The sequence below is a fragment of the Argopecten irradians genome, chromosome 6 (genome assembly GCF_041381155.1).
Source record: "Argopecten irradians isolate NY chromosome 6, Ai_NY, whole genome shotgun sequence".
Lineage (NCBI taxonomy): Eukaryota > Metazoa > Mollusca > Bivalvia > Pectinida > Pectinidae > Argopecten > Argopecten irradians.
In genome coordinates this window covers 39081047-39100590 of record NC_091139.1, presented here as the reverse complement: position 1 = coordinate 39100590, position 19544 = coordinate 39081047, and the positions used below count along the sequence as shown (strand labels likewise).

The window sequence follows — 19544 nt, the reverse complement described above, 5'->3', positions numbered from 1 at the left end:
TTTCATTTTTGCACTTCTTACAAATGTACGATTAAAAATGGAAATATTTTCTCCATTCTATTTGAAGTCAAAATTCTTTGCTGAAAGTGAGAAAAGATGTTGTTTTGTTCAGTAAGAGAGTAAAAGAAATTAAAACCTACCAACAAGGCAAAGCAATATTTATTCTTTTTGAATAATTTATTTTCCATCTCACAGCTTTCAAATTCTTTAAAAAGATATCTAGTTTGTTAAGTGGCGACGGCATCAATCGTTTCACTGTCTTTTGATTTGTCTATCCTTTATCTGGAACAAGTATGTTTTCTTCACTGTAAATTATAAAATGTCTAATTTTCTGCTGGCTTATTTTTCAAGCTTTCAGACAAGAATAACTTTCCTAAGCTTTGAGATGCAAAGTCCCCAACTTGTGCACAGTAGTTGTCTATCTGGCCAGCTAAAAGAAGGCTGTTTAGGCGCTCCATGGGCTGGAGGGGTTTGAACAGTTTGTTGATGTCCTCTTCGGGAAGTGGGGGCTCTCCATGTTGTGCTCGCTGGGTATTCTCCTGTGCCTGTATGAGTCAAACAGATATCATATGTTAACTGTACAGCAATCCAATTAAAATATCGGACTATAAGACTCTAAAATAAATCATTCTTATTAACTATTACTTTTATACGATTAGTGTAAATATATTCTATGGGTGATATCCATAAACATGAGTCCTAGTGCCTATGCAGCTTAAGTCAGTCTCCTGCTTCTTAAGTCTGATCTTTACGTATTAAGTTTGTTTCAAGAATATGGGTCCGGGAATGTTTTAGTGACTACCTTATAAGGACCACCTGATTATTAAGACGACTTTCTTAGTGTACCAAATGGTCATTTATAACACAATTTGACCTATGTATAAAGATCACTAGGCTATATTGATGATTATCCATAAGCTCTCATTCCTTGAGTGGTCTTTATAGACAGGTTTGATTGTGCCACTAAATAGTGCTTATGATTCCTTGGTGGAGTGGAGTGGGAGTTAAAGAGCAACCAAATAGTTAATCACTCTGAGTTTCAGAGATTTGTACTTGTAGAAAATGAATAGTAAACACCAGACAAGCTACTGTATCACTGACAAAGTGAAGTTATCACTAAAATATAGCTACAGGTAAAAGTACATACCCTTTTCTGAAGGTACTGTGACTTTTGTAGTTTCTGTTTTGCTGCCTGTCTCTGATAATTGAGGTAACGGTTAGCATCCATGGCTACGTCGTCCACACATTCCATCAACTGCCGGAGATTCTTCTCAAGCATAGAGCTGTAATACACAGAAGAGTATTAGCAAATTGTTAATTCTGGAATTTTTTCCACACATCATGCCACAAGTCGAATAAAAGTTTTTTTGCAATTAGTATTTTCTTTATACTTTATCAAGTTTATATAATCATGCTGACTCTGGTGGTTAATATTAAGTTCATACAGACAGAACTTCTTTGCAAACATGAAAGAGAAAATTACAGTATTTTTATACCAGTAATTGGTTTTGTTTGTAGTGTTAAAGAATGCCTTATGGTGCACTCCTACTTACCAATCATTGTCATTTAATTCTAAGGTTTGGTTCACTTCTATAAGGAGCCATGTTGTGGTGGTGAAGGAAGGTGAGGTACACTAGTAAATATTTTTCAGATTTATAATCTGTTCATGGAATTGTTCAATGAAAATGAAAAATAAACAACTGATATGATACATAAAAGTGAAGCATTTCACATTTACCTTGTTGCAAGATCCAGGAAGTTAAATTTCTGGCTGGAGTTGAGGCTCTGATCCACTTCACACAGAAGACTGTTACAGAGGTGGGAATTCCTAATGATGACAGGGATTTCTTCAAGCATGTTTTTGAAGCTGATGCCAGCTTCCTTCAGACTGTCAGGGGTAAAGTCACCCTCCCTGTAGAAGTCCATCATCTCTTTTGTTAGTCTGTAGGCTTTGAGTGACAAATATCCCTTTGTGGTTCTTAATGGATCTGAAATGCCAATAATATATCATGTTTTTTTCTATTTTTTTTTTTTTAATTTCAATTGAAAAAGATATTCTTAAAGTGAATAGTCGGGCAAAGAAATTCAGTTTTAATGCGTTCATTGGCCTTCCAAAAGTTCTCACAAATTAAAACGACGGTCAAGTTCTGCTTACGCTTCCCAGTTCTGACCATTGAAATAAAGAAAAGTTGAAAGCATTGAAAGCGAGGCTGCGTGGAAATGTAACCAGGGACATAGTCAGCCGGGAGGAAGTTTTAGGATTCATGTACTTTAAATTAATTTCTTCGTACGCAGACAGATTCTGACGAGATATTTTATTTTTCTATTTCATAAGAAATTCTACTGAATACACTCACATCATTTTTACCGACTTTAGCCATCCTTGCCCGACTGTTCACTTTAAAGCTAATTACAAGGTCTGTTGGAGTTAAATCTGAAAATCATCATGTGGACAATATTCCCTCTGTATACCCAAAACCCTGATTCTTATGTAAACATTCCAAAAGAAAATACAAATATGGTTTAGTTACCAGATATTTAAAGGTATTCTCGTACACAAAACATGTTAAATTCAAAGGCTACCACAGGTTTAACAGAGAAAGACACCTTTAATACATTCTGTGTGATCCTTTTACATTTCTCTTGCTGATCATCTTTTTTTTCCAAATTTTAGATCTTTACTAGGGGAACCTACGTATGAAATTTGAGAAAAATCTTCAGTACTTTCTGAAAATGGCGGAGCTACCATAGCAAGTGCCACAATCATCTACTATTATCATACAAGTTTTCATTTTGTGTGACCAACCCATACTAATTACTTACTACAGTTATACAGTTGAAGTATAATACCCAAATTGTAACCACATATTCTATTTTGTTATTTTACACAGGTCGAGCCATAAACTTTATAAATACCAAAATCTTTCTTTTCAAATGAACTTGACTTTAGTAAGGAAACTGCTTTAAGATATTGCCCTTTAATTTGAACATGGCAGAAAAGCAAAGTTTTGGATAATGAAACATTGGAGTATCCTATCATGGATTTTGAATTACTTCAATGTGACTTACCGTAGATAAGGACAACAGACTCCTCTATAGAATGTTGGTAGTTAAACTGTGAGTCAAGGAACAGTCTGTTAATAAAGGAACCGAAATATGTACTCTGATACCAGCCAACGTGGAGATGGTCAATATTAACGTGGCGAAGATTCCTCATCATCTCCATCTGATATTGAACTGTAAGAGAAAATATATAAATGTTTAAAATATTGATGCAGCAATCAGCAATTGATGTACCATTTTTAAGGTGCATATATCATGTATGTCCAGAACACCTAATTTTGAACACTCTGAAATTTGATTAGTCATTACAGTTAACATTTATGATAAATGACAAAGCTAGGTAAAAAATATTCTTAACAATCCATCAGAATTTCAAAGATTAATTTGGCATTGGATGAATACCCATGATTTCCAATGTAATTTAAGTAGGTCAGTGAAGACTAGTAAATTACACCACTGGTCATTCACTGTAAGGTCCTGTTTGCATAGTTTTATGGATGTTTTCAGCTTCTCTATCTGTCATTATTACTCACACAGACTCCAAATCTGAGATCTAGGAGAAAAACTACCTACACCTTGTGTATAGGTTACCTTAGTTATACAACATATCTGCTGCCTACAGGTTCTGAACAATATGATCCAGAGTTGGAGTCTAATAGAATCTTTCCCTACCTATGAGGGTGTGACAACGAAATCACAACCCAAGGGGAAATTCATGAACACAGGAATTTCCCAAGAATTGTGATTTTGTTGTCACACCCTCATAGGTACAGAATGATATTTTTTCTCTCATATCCTTTCGACGGCCGGCAGGATTCGTACTTGACTCAATTTGATAGTAGGTTATAACAAATGTCATCTATGAAAGCAGTTTGTACCTAGATTTCGGTTTGATGCCATTTTCACGATGATAACAAACAGTACACACTACAAACAAGCAAAAACAGCCACCAGAAGTCCCCTAAAGGTCACCACGCACGGGTCATGGGAGGCAAAAACCTGCGCGTAGGACTTGTTTTTTTGTTGTTTTTTTTTTAAATTGGTGCTATTTTTCCCTTCCCTTTCCCTTTCTCTCTATTTCCTCTTACTTTGATATCTCTTCTATTGTTTAAGACCATCTGCATGTCTGTATCTTGATAATTAAGCTCACAATGACAGGTTTCCCGTCACACTCTAAAATCTGGATTTCAGACCTCAATTTTTGACTTATTTGGGCATGTTCAAAAGTGATTTGTGACGTCACTAATGCAATGACCGAATCGACATTGACATGCTATATAGGGATGAACATCTCTTTTTCAAACAAGAGATCCCAGAGGGATCTTGGCGCCCACCAAAGAATAATCTGTCTGACAATGGAAAGAGGGATCTTTTGCCTGCTTTTCAACCTTTTCAAACACACTACATATAAAATTTGAGACAGATCACTATAGTACTTTCTAAGAAATAGTGGTAACAAACTTCAACAATGAAATCCAAGATGGCGGCCGTTCAGCCATCTTGTTGACCGATCAGTTACAAAATGCAATATGCACTAGGGCCCTAGGGAAGCCTACATATAAAATTTGAGAGAGATCCCTTCAGCACATTTTGAGAAATAGCAATAGCAAACTTTAATTATCAAAATCCAAGATGGCTGCCAGGCAGCCATTTTGTTGACCGATTGGTTCCAAGACACAATATGCACAACTAGGGCCCTAGAGTGACCTACATATGAAATTTGAGAAAGATCCCTTCAGTACTTTTCGAGAAATAGCGGTAACAAACTTTAACTGTCAAAATCTAAGATGGCCGTCTGTCGGCCATCTTGTTGACCGATTACTCCCAAAATGCAACATGCACAACTAGGGCCCTAGGGGAACCAACATATGAAATTTGAGAAAGATCCCTTCAGTACTTTCTGGGAAATAGCGGTAACAATCTTTAAATATCAAAATCCAAGATGGCTGCCTGTCGACCATCTTGTTGACTGATCGGTCCCAAAATGCAATTTGCACAACTAGGGACCTAGGGGAACTTACATATGAAATTTGAGAAAGATCCCTTCAGTACTTTCTGGGAAATAGCGGTAACAATCTTTAACTATCAAAATCCAAGACGGCTGCCTGTCGGCCATCTTGTTGACCGATCGGTCCCAAAATGCAATATGCACAACTAGGGTCCTAGGGGGAACCTACATATGAAATTTGAGAAAGATTCCTTTAGTACTTTCCGCGGGGAATAGCGGTAACAATCTCTAACTATCAAAATCCAAGATGGCAGCCATTCAGCCATCTTGTTGACCGATCAGTTACAAAATGCAATATGCACTAGGGCCCTAGGGAAGCCTACATATAAAATTTGAGAGAGATCCCTTCAGCACGTTTTGAGAAATAGCAATAGCAAACTTTAATTATCAAAATCAAAGATGGCTGCCAGGCGGCCATTTTGTTGACCGATTGGTCCCAAGACACAATATGCACAACTAGGGCCCTAGAGGGACCTACATATGAAATTTGAGAAAGATCCCCTAAGTACTTTTCGAGAAATAGCGGTAACAAACTTTAACTGTCAAAATCTAAGATGGCCGCCTGTCGGCCATCTTGTTGACCGATTACTCCCAAAATGCAACATGCACAACTAGGGCCCTAGGGGAACCAACATATGAAATTTGAGAAAGATCCCTTCAGTACTTTCTGGGAAATAGCGGTAACAATCTTTAAATATCAAAATCCAAGATGGCTGCCTGTCGACCATCTTGTTGACTGATCGGTCCCAAAATGCAATTTGCACAACTAGGGACCTAGGGGAACTTACATATGAAATTTGAGAAAGATCCCTTCAGTACTTTCTGGGAAATAGTGGTAACAATCTTTAACTATCAAAATCCAAGACGGCTGCCTGTCGGCCATCTTGTTGACCGATCGGTCCCAAAATGCAATATGCACAACTAGGGTCCTAGGGGGAACCTACATATGAAATTTGAGAAAGATTCCTTTAGTACTTTCCGCGGAATAGCGGTAACAATCTCTAACTATCAAAATCCAAGATGGCAGCCGTTCAGCCATCTTGTTGACCGATCAGTTACAAAATGCAATATGCACTAGGGCCCTAGGGAAGCCTACATATAAAATTTGAGAGATCCCTTCAGCACGTTTTGAGAAATAGCAATAGCAAACTTTAATTATCAAAATCCAAGATGGCTGCCAGGCAGCCATTTTGTTGACCGATTGGTTCCAAGACACAATATGCACAACTAGGGCCCTAGAGTGACCTACATATGAAATTTGAGAAAGATCCCTTCAGTACTTTTCGAGAGATAGCGGTAACAAACTTTAACTGTCAAAATCTAAGATGGCCGCCTGTCGGCCATCTTGTTGACCGATTACTCCCAAAATGCAACATGCACAACTAGGGCCCTAGGGGAACCAACATATGAAATTTGAGAAAGATCCCTTCAGTACTTTCTGGGAAATAGCGGTAACAATCTTTAAATATCAAAATCCAAGATGGCTGCCTGTCGACCATCTTGTTGACTGATCGGTCCCAAAATGCAATTTGCACAACTAGGGACCTAGGGGAACTTACATATGAAATTTGAGAAAGATCCCTTCAGTACTTTCTGGGAAATAGTGGTAACAATCTTTAACTATCAAAATCCAAGACGGCTGCCTGTCGGCCATCTTGTTGACCGATCGGTCCCAAAATGCAATATGCACAACTAGGGTCCTAGGGGGAACCTACATATGAAATTTGAGAAAGATTCCTTTAGTACTTTCCGCGGAATAGCGGTAACAATCTCTAACTATCAAAATCCAAGATGGCAGCCGTTCAGCCATCTTGTTGACCGATCAGTTACAAAATGCAATATGCACTAGGGCCCTAGGGAAGCCTACATATAAAATTTGAGAGAGATCCCTTCAGCACGTTTTGAGAAATAGCAATAGCAAACTTTAATTATCAAAATCAAAGATGGCTGCCAGGCAGCCATTTTGTTGACCGATTGGTTCCAAGACACAATATGCACAACTAGGGCCCTAGAGGGACCTACATATGAAATTTGAGAAAGATCCCTTCAGTACTTTCCGAGAAATAGCGGTAACAAACTTTAACTGTCAAAATCTAAGATGGCCGCCTGTCGGCCATCTTGTTGACCGATTACTCCCAAAACATGCACAACTAGGGCCCTAGGGGAACCAACATATGAAATTTGAGAAAGATCCCTTCAGTACTTTCTGGGAAATAGCGGTAACAATCTTTAAATATCAAAATCCAAGATGGCTGCCTGTCGACCATCTTGTTGACTGATCGGTCCCAAAATGCAATTTGCACAACTAGGGACCTAGGGGAACTTACATATGAAATTTGAGAAAGATCCCTTCAGTACTTTCTGGGAAATAGTGGTAACAATCTTTAACTATCAAAATCCAAGACGGCTGCCTGTCGGCCATCTTGTTGACCGATCGGTCCCAAAATGCAATATGCACAACTAGGGTCCTAGGGGGAACCTACATATGAAATTTGAGAAAGATTCCTTTAGTACTTTCCGCGGAATAGCGGTAACAATCTCTAACTATCAAAATCCAAGATGGCAGCCATTCAGCCATCTTGTTGACCGATCAGTTACAAAATGCAATATGCACTAGGGCCCTAGGGAAGCCTACATATAAAATTTGAGAGAGATCCCTTCAGCACGTTTTGAGTAGAATAGCAATAGCAAACTTTAATTATCAAAATCAAAGATGGCTGCCAGGCGGCCATTTTGTTGACCGATTGGTCCCAAGACACAATATGCACAACTAGGGCCCTAGAGGGACCTACATATGAAATTTGAGAAAGATCCCCTAAGTACTTTTCGAGAAATAGCGGTAACAAACTTTAACTGTCAAAATCTAAGATGGCCGCCTGTCGGCCATCTTGTTGACCGATTACTCCCAAAATGCAACATGCACAACTAGGGCCCTAGGGGAACCAACATATGAAATTTGAGAAAGATCCCTTCAGTACTTTCTGGGAAATAGCGGTAACAATCTTTAAATATCAAAATCCAAGATGGCTGCCTGTCGACCATCTTGTTGACTGATCGGTCCCAAAATGCAATATGCACAACTAGCGACCTAGGGGAACTTACATATGAAATTTGAGAAAGATCCCTTCAGTACTTTCTGGGAAATAGCGGTAACAATCTTTAACTATCAAAATCCAAGACAGCTGCCTGTCGGCCATCTTGTTGACCGATCGGTCCCAAAATGCAATATGCACAACTAGGGTCCTAGGGGGAACCTACATATGAAATTTGAGAAAGATTCCTTTAGTACTTTCCGCGGAATAGCGGTAACAATCTCTAACTATCAAAATCCAAGATGGCAGCCGTTCAGCCATCTTGTTGACCGATCAGTTACAAAATGCAATATGCACTAGGGCCCTAGGGAAGCCTACATATAAAATTTGAAAGAGATCCCTTCAGCACATTTTGAGAAATAGCATTAGCAAACTTTAATTATCAAAATCCAAGATGGCTGCCAGGCGGCCATTTTGTTGACCGATTAGTCCCAAGACACAATATGCACAACAAGGGCCCTAGAGGGACCTACATATGAAATTTGAGAAAGATCCCTTCAGTACTTTCCGAGAAATAGCGGTAACAAACTTTAACTGTCAAAATCTAAGATGGCCGCCTGTCGGCCATCTTGTTGACCGATTACTCCCAAAACATGCACAACTAGGGCCCAAGGGGAACCAACATATGAAATTTGAGAAAGATCCCTTCAGTACTTTCTGGGAAATAGCGGTTACAATCTTTAAATATCAAAATCCAAGATGGCTGCCTGTCGGCCATCTTGTTGACTGATCGGTCCCAAAATGCAATTTGCACAACTAGGGACCTAGGGGAACTTAGATATGAAATTTGAGAAAGATCCCTTCAGTACTTTCTGGGAAATAGCGGTAACAATCTTTAACTATCAAAATCCAAGATGGCCACCTGTCGGCCATCTTGTTGACCGATCGGTTTCAAAATGCAATATGCACAACTAGGGTCCTAGGGGGAACCTACATATGAAATCTGAGAAAGATTCCTTTAGTACTTTCCGTGGAATAGCGGTAACAATCTCTAACTATCAAAATTCAAGATGGTGATTTGAATAGCCCACCATCATCAGATGGTGGGCTAAAAACTAGTATTTAGTTTTCAAGGGTCTCAGTGGGGCTCCAGAAGGATGCATGAAATGGGGCAAATGAATAATTACGCATGAATATGTTACGGCCGTCCAAAGGATATACAAAAAATAGATACCGGATAATAGCCGAAAAAGAAGTATTTTCACCACAACATGAACATGGTTCCATTGACTGAACATCAATATTGATGACGTCACGACAATGCACGCCAAGGTTACATCGCATGACATCACGTAATTGTCTTCAGGTTCAAAAGGTTAGCATGTGCAATCTGTTATACCCTAGGTAACACCCGTGACAAATCAGTAAATGGTAGGAGAAAAGTGTGCCCATTACAGACACCTTAACTATGCACTCCATAAAAAAGAAAGAAGAAAAAAAATCATACAATTATTATCAGTTGATAAGACCAAGGTCATATAATTAAGCCCATCTTTTGTAACAAACCTTCATCAAAGTCCTCATCTTCATTATGTCTGGGGAACGGGAAGCAGTTTGTGATCTCCAGTCGGTTCTCCACTACCAATCCCAGGAGTACACCCTGTACCAAGTCAGTACCTCCTGCACCTTCTTCCTGGCAGTGTTTAATCACTTTCAGCACCACCTGTAATAAAACAAAGGTGCTCTTGGTTAACTGAAGATACAAACCATCAAAGGCTATCGGTTTCAGTAGCGGGCAGTACCCCATACTTTTTGCTGGTTATACCTGGTTGTGAAACCACCTGATTTGGGCTTGATTACATATAAATAGATAATGGTGTAGAAAAGTAACCCCCAGAAATTGCAAATATACCAGATCTCATGTACGCCATACAGTTCAGTTCTGATTCCACTATTATGTAACAGGAGAGGAGAAAATGTAGCGGCCACACTGAGATTCAAACCCAGGACTTCCGAACACTAGTTGAATGCTCTACCGCTGAGCTACCTGGTCACTGATGACTCGGCCCAATCCCGCTACACTCCTTAAAGCTTCCTCCTTTTTCAAAGTCTTCACCCTCGAAGACATACAAACCCTTATACCACCACCGTGGGTATCTTAGTTGGGCGCCAATTTTGTAACAGGAGAGGAGAAATGTAGCAGCCAGACCGGGATTCGAACCTGTGACCTTTGAACACTAGCCTAATGCTCTATAACCCTGAGCTACCTGGTGCCAATTTCTTGAAACAAAAATACAGACTGAAGTCAAAACTTAAGCTTTTCTCCTTCTTTAACTTACATGAAAAATTAAGACTTAAGTTTTTGACGTAAGTTTGTTTTGTGAAATCAGTACCTGGTCAATGATGATCGACCCAGTCCAATTTCGCTACACTCCTTCCTCCTTTTTCAAAAAGGGACACTAGACAGGAATAATATGTGTATTTTCCCTGTTCTTCTACATTGGCCTCCAACTAAAATAACCCATGGAAGGTGGTTAGAGAGTCCAGATTTGAGATTGAGGAAATCTCAAGGAAAACAGGGGGAGTATACATAGTGTAAAAGGAGTGGGTCGGTGTGGTTTGTACATAGTGAAAAATACGGCCTCTATCACTTATATAATTAGCTGACGAAGCATGCTTCTTTGGCTCAATCAGTCAATAGAACCGTAGTTTCCACACCACTGTCAGAGACTCATTCCTGGTTTGGGCTCTCAACATGATTAATATGCATATTTTCCCTGTTCTTCTACAATTACAGAATCAGGTCGATCTTCTCCTGGTCAACCTGTATAATACATAACATATATGCTGATTGGCAGCAACACTGATTTATTTTGACTCTTGAAAGCATTAATAATATTTTGACCTCAAGTTAGCGGTATGTGGGATCTAACTAATTTCATCTGCTTTGACCCCAGTACCAACCATCTGTCCAGAATATGATCCAGTGGTCGTGATCCAGTCATGGCTGAACTTTGGCTGAAAACTGCATCAAAAGGAAGCCTGTCTTGGCTTGTAAAGATGCCTCTTGAATGTCATGGCTCGTAGTAGATATGGTTGTCCCTTAGTGGATAACTTCTCTACTTATAGATACTTCTTCCGGTGTGACGTATATATACATTAGCATCCTAATTTGTTAACCTAATATTGATAGTTCTTCTCATATTTTTTTTTTTTTTTTTTTTTTTTTTTGATAAAATATATAGACACTATGCCTCACTTGTAGCTAAAATATATTGGTACCTTAGATGCACTTGATCGAACTTGTCCTTTCGTTACTTATATGAGAAAAAAGTAAACGAAAAAAAAAATATTTACATAATTTCGATAAGGGGATATTGAACCGTTAATTGTCTCTTGGTCAATATTTAGCACATATGATCCTGTACATAATGTAATGATGGTTAGAATTAATTGGGATGGTCCTTCCAATGATTTATTAGACAGATATTGAGTCTTTCCAATGATTGTTTAGGGGATATTGAACCGTTAAATGTCTCTTGGTCCATATTAACCACATTTTGATCCTGTACATATTAAAATGATGGTGTGAATTTATTGGGATGGTCTTTCCAATGATTGTTTAGGCGGCTTTTGAAACTATTGGTCGTTGGCGCCGATACAACTGATTCTGGTAGTGAGTTCCATTGTGTAATGACTCTGTTACTGAACACATTTTTGCTGGTATTAAGTCTAACTTGTCTCTTGTATAGTTTTTTTGAGTGTCCTCTGGTAGATCCATATCGTGCGAAGGAAAACATTCTTTGATGGTCTACAATATCTATATTGTTGATGATTTTGAACACCTCCACCATGTCTAATCTAATTCTCCTGTACTCTAGAGTTGGTAGGCCGAGACGTTTTAGTCGTTCACTATACGGCAAGTCTTGCAATGAGTTCACTCGTTTGGTTGCCCTTCTTTGGACGTTTTCTATGGCAACTTTGTCCTTTACAAACTGTGGTGACCAAACTGTAGAGGCGTACTCAAGATGAGGCCGGACTAACGTCTTGTAGAGGGTTAAGAACATTTGCGTGTCCATTAAATGTGAAAGTTCTGAAGATTATGCCAAGTACTTTGTTTCCTTTTGATACTACACTGCAGACATGGTAACTAAAGTTCAATTTCACATCAAAATGAACTCCTAAGTCTTTTTCTTGATCTACTTTTTCGATTTCTGACGTTGTTCCAGACTGTGTTAAACTGTAGGAGGAATGTCTTGTAGTACGTCCTATCTCCATATGTTTACATTTTGTATTGTTGAGCGTCATCAGCCACTGTTCAGTCCAAGCTGTGATTTTATTGATGCTGTTTTGGAGAGCTTGTTGCTCCTCAGGACTTGATATGGAAGAGTAAAGTTTTGTATCGTCAGCAAACAGTTTCACCACACAATCTACTACGTCTGGCATATCGTTCACAAAAATAAGGAAGAGAACTGGTCCTAGGACACTGCCCTGCGGGACTCCACTTGTTACGGGTAGTAGGTTTGATTCGCTTCCGTTGATGACTACACGTTGTGTCATGTTAGTGAGGAAGTTTTTAATCCATTTCAGAACTAGACCTCTAATGCCATAATGGTAAAGTTTATTTAGTAGAAGGCGGTGTGACACTTTATCGAAGGCCTTACAGAAGTCGAGATAAATAACATCAGTATTGCCTCCCTTGTCCATGATCTCCGTCCAGTCTTCTACAGCCTCCAGAAGTTGGGTCGTACACGAGTGACCGGATCTGAATCCGTGTTGGTGCTTCGAGAACAGTTGTTCGCGGTCCATGTGTTCAATGATACTGTTTCGAACAATACGTTGTAGGACTTTACAAGGGACTGATGTAAGGCTTATTGGCCTATAATTGCCTGGTGACTTTTTAGATCCCTTTTTAAAAATCGGACACACGTTTGCTGTTTTCCACGAGTCAGGTAATTTACTTTGTTGAATTGACTTGTTGAACACTATTGACAAGGGGTTTGCGATTGCATCAGCTGTTTCAAAAATAAGTTTCGGATGGATTCCATCAGGTCCTGGCGCTTTCATTGGGTCTAGTTTCTTTATTGCTTTGACTACCATTTCAGATGTGACAGAGATTGAATCAAGAACATATTGGAAATTTATTTCTTGGAGTTCAGGTAGTTCAGCATTGGCGTCTTCCACGAATACACTTGCAAAGTACTCATTGAAGGTGTCAGCAGTTTCCTGGTCAGTCTTGGTCAGTTCCCCATTAGATTTCTCCAGTGAATTTATAACAGTGGAAGTTTTTATTTTGGATCTTACGTACTTCCAGAAGAGTTTTGGGTTTGTTTTTATTCTACTGGCTAGGTCTTTCTCATAGTTGTATTTGGAGCGTCTTATAACTGATGTTGTCGTGTTTCTCGCTTCCTTGTATTTATTGAAGTTTGTTGCTGTTTTACAGTGTTGGTATTTTTTCCAAAGTCTACTTTTTTTGCGAATTGCATCACGAGAAGTCTTGTCGATGTAGTGCTTCCTGTAGGATTTTGCCCGGGATGCCCTGCTCACTGGTACATGTAATTTAATACTGTTATTAATAAGGACAGCAAGAGAATCCCAAGCCTCAACTACTCCTGGAATATTTTCGAGGTCGATTAGATTTACTTCAGTTAAGTGCGCTGTCATCATCAGATGGTGGGCTAAAAACTAGTATTTAGTTTTCAAGGGTCTCAGTGGGGCTCCAGAAGGATGCATGAAATGGGGCAAATGAATAATTACGCATGAATATGTTACGGCCGTCCAAAGGATATACAAAAAATAGATACCCGATAATAGCCGAAAAAGAAGTATTTTCACCACAACATGAACATGGTTCCATTGACTAAACATCAATATTGATGACGTCACGACAATGCACGCCAAGGTTACATCGCATGACATCACGGTTAATTGTCTTCAGGTTCAAAAGGTTAGCATGTGCAATCTGTTATACCCTAGGTAACACCCGTGACAAATCAGTAAATGGTAGGAGAAAAGTGTGCCCATTACAGACACCTTAACTATGCACTCCATAAAAAAGAAAGAAGAAAAAAAATCATACAATTATTATCAGTTGATAAGACCAAGGTCATATAATTAAGCCCATCTTTTGTAACAAACCTTCATCAAAGTCCTCATCTTCATTATGTCTGGGGAACGGGAAGCAGTTTGTGATCTCCAGTCGGTTCTCCACTACCAATCCCAGGAGTACACCCTGTACCAAGTCAGTACCTCCTGCACCTTCTTCCTGGCAGTGTTTAATCACTTTCAGCACCACCTATAATAAAACAAAGGTGCTCTTGGTTAACTGAAGATACAAACCATCAAAGGCTATCGGTTTCAGTAGCGGGCAGTACCCCATACTTTTTGCTGGTTATACCTGGTTGTGAAACCACCTGATTTGGGCTTGATTACATATAAATAGATAATGGTGTAGAAAAGTAACCCCCAGAAATTGCAAATATACCAGATCTCATGTACGCCATACAGTTCAGTTCTGATTCCACTATTATGTAACAGGAGAGGAGAAAATGTAGCGGCCACACTGAGATTCAAACCCAGGACTTCCGAACACTAGTTGAATGCTCTACCGCTGAGCTACCTGGTCACTGATGACTCGGCCCAATCCCGCTACACTCCTTAAAGCTTCCTCCTTTTTCAAAGTCTTCACCCTCGAAGACATACAAACCCTTATACCACCACCGTGGGTATCTTACTTGGGCGCCAATTTTGTAACAGGAGAGGAGAAATGTAGCAGCCAGACCGGGATTCGAACCTGTGACCTTTGAACACTAGCCTAATGCTCTATAACCCTGAGCTACCTGGTGCCAATTTCTTGAAACAAAAATACAGACTGAAGTCAAAACTTAAGCTTTTCTCCTTCTTTAACTTACATGAAAAATTAAGACTTAAGTTTTTGACGTAAGTTTGTTTTGTGAAATCAGTACCTGGTCAATGATGATCGACCCAGTCCAATTTCGCTACACTCCTTCCTCCTTTTTCAAAAAGGGACACTAGACAGGAATAATATGTGTATTTTCCCTGTTCTTCTACATTGGCCTCCAACTAAAATAACCCATGGAAGGTGGTTAGAGAGTCCAGATTTGAGATTGAGGAAATCTCAAGGAAAACAGGGGGAGTATACATAGTGTAAAAGGAGTGGGTCGGTGTGGTTTGTACATAGTGAAAAATACGGCCTCTATCACTTATATAATTAGCTGACGAAGCATGCTTCTTTGGCTCAATCAGTCAATAGAACCGTAGTTTCCACACCACTGTCAGAGACTCATTCTTGGTTTGGGCTCTCAACATGATTAATATGCATATTTTCCCTGTTCTTCTACAATTACAGAATCAGGTCGATCTTCTCCTGGTCAACCTGTATAATACATAACATATATGCTGATTGGCAGCAACACTGATTTATTTTGACTCTTGAAAGCATTAATAATATTTTGACCTCAAGTTAGCGGTATGTGGGATCTAACTAATTTCATCTGCTTTGACCCCAGTACCAACCATCTGTCCAGAATATGATCCAGTGGTCGTGATCCAGTCATGGCTGAACTTTGGCTGAAAACTGCATCAAAAGGAAGCCTGTCTTGGCTTGTAAAGATGCCTCTTGAATGTCATGGCTCGTAGTAGATATGGTTGTCCCTTAGTGGATAACTTCTCTACTTATAGATACTTCTTCCGGTGTGACGTATATATACATTAGCATCCTAATTTGTTAACCTAATATTGATAGTTCTTCTCATATTTTTTTTTTTTTTTTTTTTTTTGATAAAATATATAGACACTATGCCTCACTTGTAGCTAAAATATATTGGTACCTTAGATGCACTTGATCGAACTTGTCCTTTCGTTACTTATGAAGAAAAAAGTAAACGAAAAAAAAATATTTACATAATTTCGATAAGGGGATATTGAACCGTTAATTGTCTCTTGGTCAATATTTAGCACATATGATCCTGTACATAATGTAATGATGGTTAGAATTAATTGGGATGGTCCTTCCAATGATTTATTAGACAGATATTGAGTCTTTCCAATGATTGTTTAGGGGATATTGAACCGTTAAATGTCTCTTGGTCCATATTAACCACATTTTGATCCTGTACATATTAAAATGATGGTGTGAATTTATTGGGATGGTCTTTCCAATGATTGTTTAGGCGGCTTTTGAAACTATTGGTCGTTGGCGCCGATACAACTGATTCTGGTAGTGAGTTCCATTGTGTAATGACTCTGTTACTGAACACATTTTTGCTGGTATTAAGTCTAACTTGTCTCTTGTATAGTTTTTTTGAGTGTCCTCTGGTAGATCCATATCGTGCGAAGGAAAACATTCTTTGATGGTCTACAATATCTATATTGTTGATGATTTTGAACACCTCCACCATGTCTAATCTAATTCTCCTGTACTCTAGAGTTGGTAGGCCGAGACGTTTTAGTCGTTCACTATACGGCAAGTCTTGCAATGAGTTCACTCGTTTGGTTGCCCTTCTTTGGACGTTTTCTATGGCAACTTTGTCCTTTACAAACTGTGGTGACCAAACTGTAGAGGCATACTCAAGATGAGGCCGGACTAACGTCTTGTAAAGGGTTAAGAACATTTGCGTGTCCATAAATGTGAAAGTTCTGAAGATTATGCCAAGTACTTTGTTTCCTTTTGATACTACACTGCAGACATGGTAACTAAAGTTCAATTTCACATCAAAATGAACTCCTAAGTCTTTTTCTTGATCTACTTTTTCGATTTCTGACGTTGTTCCAGACTGTGTTAAACTGTAGGAGGAATGTCTTGTAGTACGTCCTATCTCCATATGTTTACATTTTGTATTGTTGAGCGTCATCAGCCACTGTTCAGTCCAAGCTGTGATTTTTATTGATGCTGTTTTGGAGAGCTTGTTGCTCCTCAGGACTTGATATGGAAGAGTAAAGTTTTGTATCGTCAGCAAACAGTTTCACCACACAATCTACTACGTCTGGCATATCGTTCACAAAAATAAGGAAGAGAACTGGTCCTAGGACACTGCCCTGCGGGACTCCACTTGTTACGGGTAGTAGGTTTGATTCGCTTCCGTTGATGACTACACGTTGTGTCATGTTAGTGAGGAAGTTTTTAATCCATTTCAGAACTAGACCTCTAATGCCATAATGGTAAAGTTTATTTAGTAGAAGGCGGTGTGACACTTTATCGAAGGCCTTACAGAAGTCGAGATAAATAACATCAGTATTGCCTCCCTTGTCCATGATCTCCGTCCAGTCTTCTACAGCCTCCAGAAGTTGGGTCGTACACGAGTGACCGGATCTGAATCCGTGTTGGTGCTTCGAGAACAGTTGTTCGCGGTCCATGTGTTTCAATGATACTGTTTCGAACAATACGTTGTAGGACTTTACAAGGGACTGATGTAAGGCTTATTGGCCTATAATTGCCTGGTGACTTTTTAGATCCCTTTTTAAAAATCGGACACACGTTTGCTGTTTTCCACGAGTCAGGTAATTTACTTTGTTGAATTGACTTGTTGAACACTATTGACAAGGGGTTTGCGATTGCATCAGCTGTTTCAAAAATAAGTTTCGGATGGATTCCATCAGGTCCTGGCGCTTTCATTGGGTCTAGTTTCTTTATTGCTTTGACTACCATTTCAGATGTGACAGAGATTGAATCAAGAACATATTGGAAATTTATTTCTTGGAGTTCAGGTAGTTCAGCATTGGCGTCTTCCACGAATACACTTGCAAAGTACTCATTGAAGGTGTCAGCAGTTTCCTGGTCAGTCTTGGTCAGTTCCCCATTAGATTTCTCCAGTGAATTTATAACAGTGGAAGTTTTTATTTTGGATCTTACGTACTTCCAGAAGAGTTTTGGGTTTGTTTTTATTCTACTGGCTAGGTCTTTCTCATAGTTGTATTTGGAGCGTCTTATAACTGATGTTGTCGTGTTTCTCGCTTCCTTGTATTTATTGAAGTTTGTTGCTGTTTTACAGTGTTGGTATTTTTTCCAAAGTCTACTTTTTTTGCGAATTGCATCACGAGAAGTCTTGTCGATGTAGTGCTTCCTGTAGGATTTTGCCCGGGATGCCCTGCTCACTGGTACATGTAATTTAATACTGTTATTAATAAGGACAGCAAGAGAATCCCAAGCCTCAACTACTCCTGGAATATTTTCGAGGTCGACTAGATTTACTTCAGTTAAGTGCGCTGAAATATCTTTATAATCACCTTTATGAAAATTGAGCTTGTTATCTGAGCGGTTGTTTGGTGTTTGTTGGCAATATACAATGGTCTTGAATGTTAACACTAGGTGGTCGCTTTTGCCTAGGCTTTGATTATAGGTCAAGTCTTCTATCATGTTTTCCTCATTGGAGAACACAAGGTCAAGTAGATTTGGAGTTTGACCCTCTCTGTACCTGGTCGGTTCCTTAACATGTTGATAAAAAAAACAGTCTCTTATCGTTTCGAGGAATTTAGATGATTGATGCTCAATGCTTGCTGAACACGACTGATTGATCCAGTCAATTTCCTTGTGATTAAAATCACCCACAATTACTTTGTGCGACGCTGGTGTGTTAAAAACTGCTTTGATGACGTTGTTAATTTTTGTGTTATCCTCATTCGCGCTGTTAGGGCTACGATACATACAGCAGATGATCAAGATGTCTCGGTCGCGTAGTTTGATAGAACATGTAACATAGTCACTGCAGTCGGTGTTTAGGCAGACTTTTCCAGAGTCAAATATGTTTTTAACATAGATCACTACTCCTCGTTTATTTTCATCACTGAAGAAGGCATGGTAGTTTACTAGTTCATATATCGAGTTGCTTAACGGGTAAACACTCATCTTGGGGAGAATTTCAGTCAGACAGATAAGGTCAGGTTGTTCTCTTTCAACATATTCCTCAAGTTCGAACTTTTTGGTTGGTGTAAGAGTATCGACATTGGAATAATAGACTTTCAGGTTGTTCGGATTTTGCAGGACTGGCTCTGGCGGTCACACTTAATGACCAAGGTGTCAGGATGAGGATCAGAGGAGACTTCGACAAACAAAGCTAGTTAGCTATCGATCGGTTTAAAAGATTGTAATAGTAGTTATTGTTATCTTGTTCATGAAATGAGGAAACGACTGTGTAAAATAGAAAATTTAGGGAAACCCGCTTCATCTATGTTGTTGATTAGTGGGACGAAATGTCTTATAAAATATGCCGGTCAAATGCTCGTCAATGAAGATATATTTTGATCAATTTTAATGGGCAATCATGTGTACAAACATTTATCATGTGTTGTGAATCAAAGAAATATCAATGATTTGTGTTATTATGGGACCTACCAGACCATCTATCTGGACATATTGTACCGCTGAACTCAACGTGGGTCTTGCCGTCGCCATTTTTCCAGATGAAAGGGATGAACATAGTCTT

The 19544-nt window shown here is 39.1% G+C and overlaps 1 protein-coding gene across 2 annotated transcripts; it reads right to left on the bottom strand.

Annotated features, from left to right (window-relative positions):
- Nucleotides 1-141: 141 nt before the first annotated feature.
- On the bottom strand, nt 142-19531 carry LOC138325834 (eukaryotic translation initiation factor 3 subunit H-like). Of its 2 annotated transcripts, XM_069271772.1 has the most exons (6): nt 19454-19531; nt 14242-14398; nt 3070-3237; nt 1739-1988; nt 1148-1283; nt 142-545 (listed from the first exon to the last, which is right to left on the bottom strand). In XM_069271772.1, the coding sequence occupies exons 1-6, from the start codon at nt 19511-19513 to the stop codon at nt 324-326; spliced, it is 993 nt and encodes a 330-aa protein (XP_069127873.1). In that variant the 5' UTR covers nt 19514-19531; the 3' UTR covers nt 142-323. The 2 variants fall into 2 exon arrangements, with proteins under 2 accessions (XP_069127873.1, XP_069127872.1); XM_069271771.1 differs by lacking the exons at nt 14242-14398; nt 19454-19531 and adding an exon at nt 9670-9925.
- Between the last annotated feature and the right edge of the window lie 13 nt (nt 19532-19544).

Coding starts and splice junctions, on each gene's coding strand:
- LOC138325834 (XM_069271771.1), bottom strand. CDS start 9,910: ATGGGGTACTGCCCGCTACTGAAACCGATAGCCTTTGATGGTTTGTAT. Junction 3,238..9,669: donor AGATGAGGACTTTGATGAAG/GTTTGTTACAAA, acceptor TTTCTCTTACAG/TTCAATATCAGATGGAGATG. Junction 546..1,147: donor CACAGTACCTTCAGAAAAGG/GTATGTACTTTT, acceptor TGACTCATACAG/GCACAGGAGAATACCCAGCG.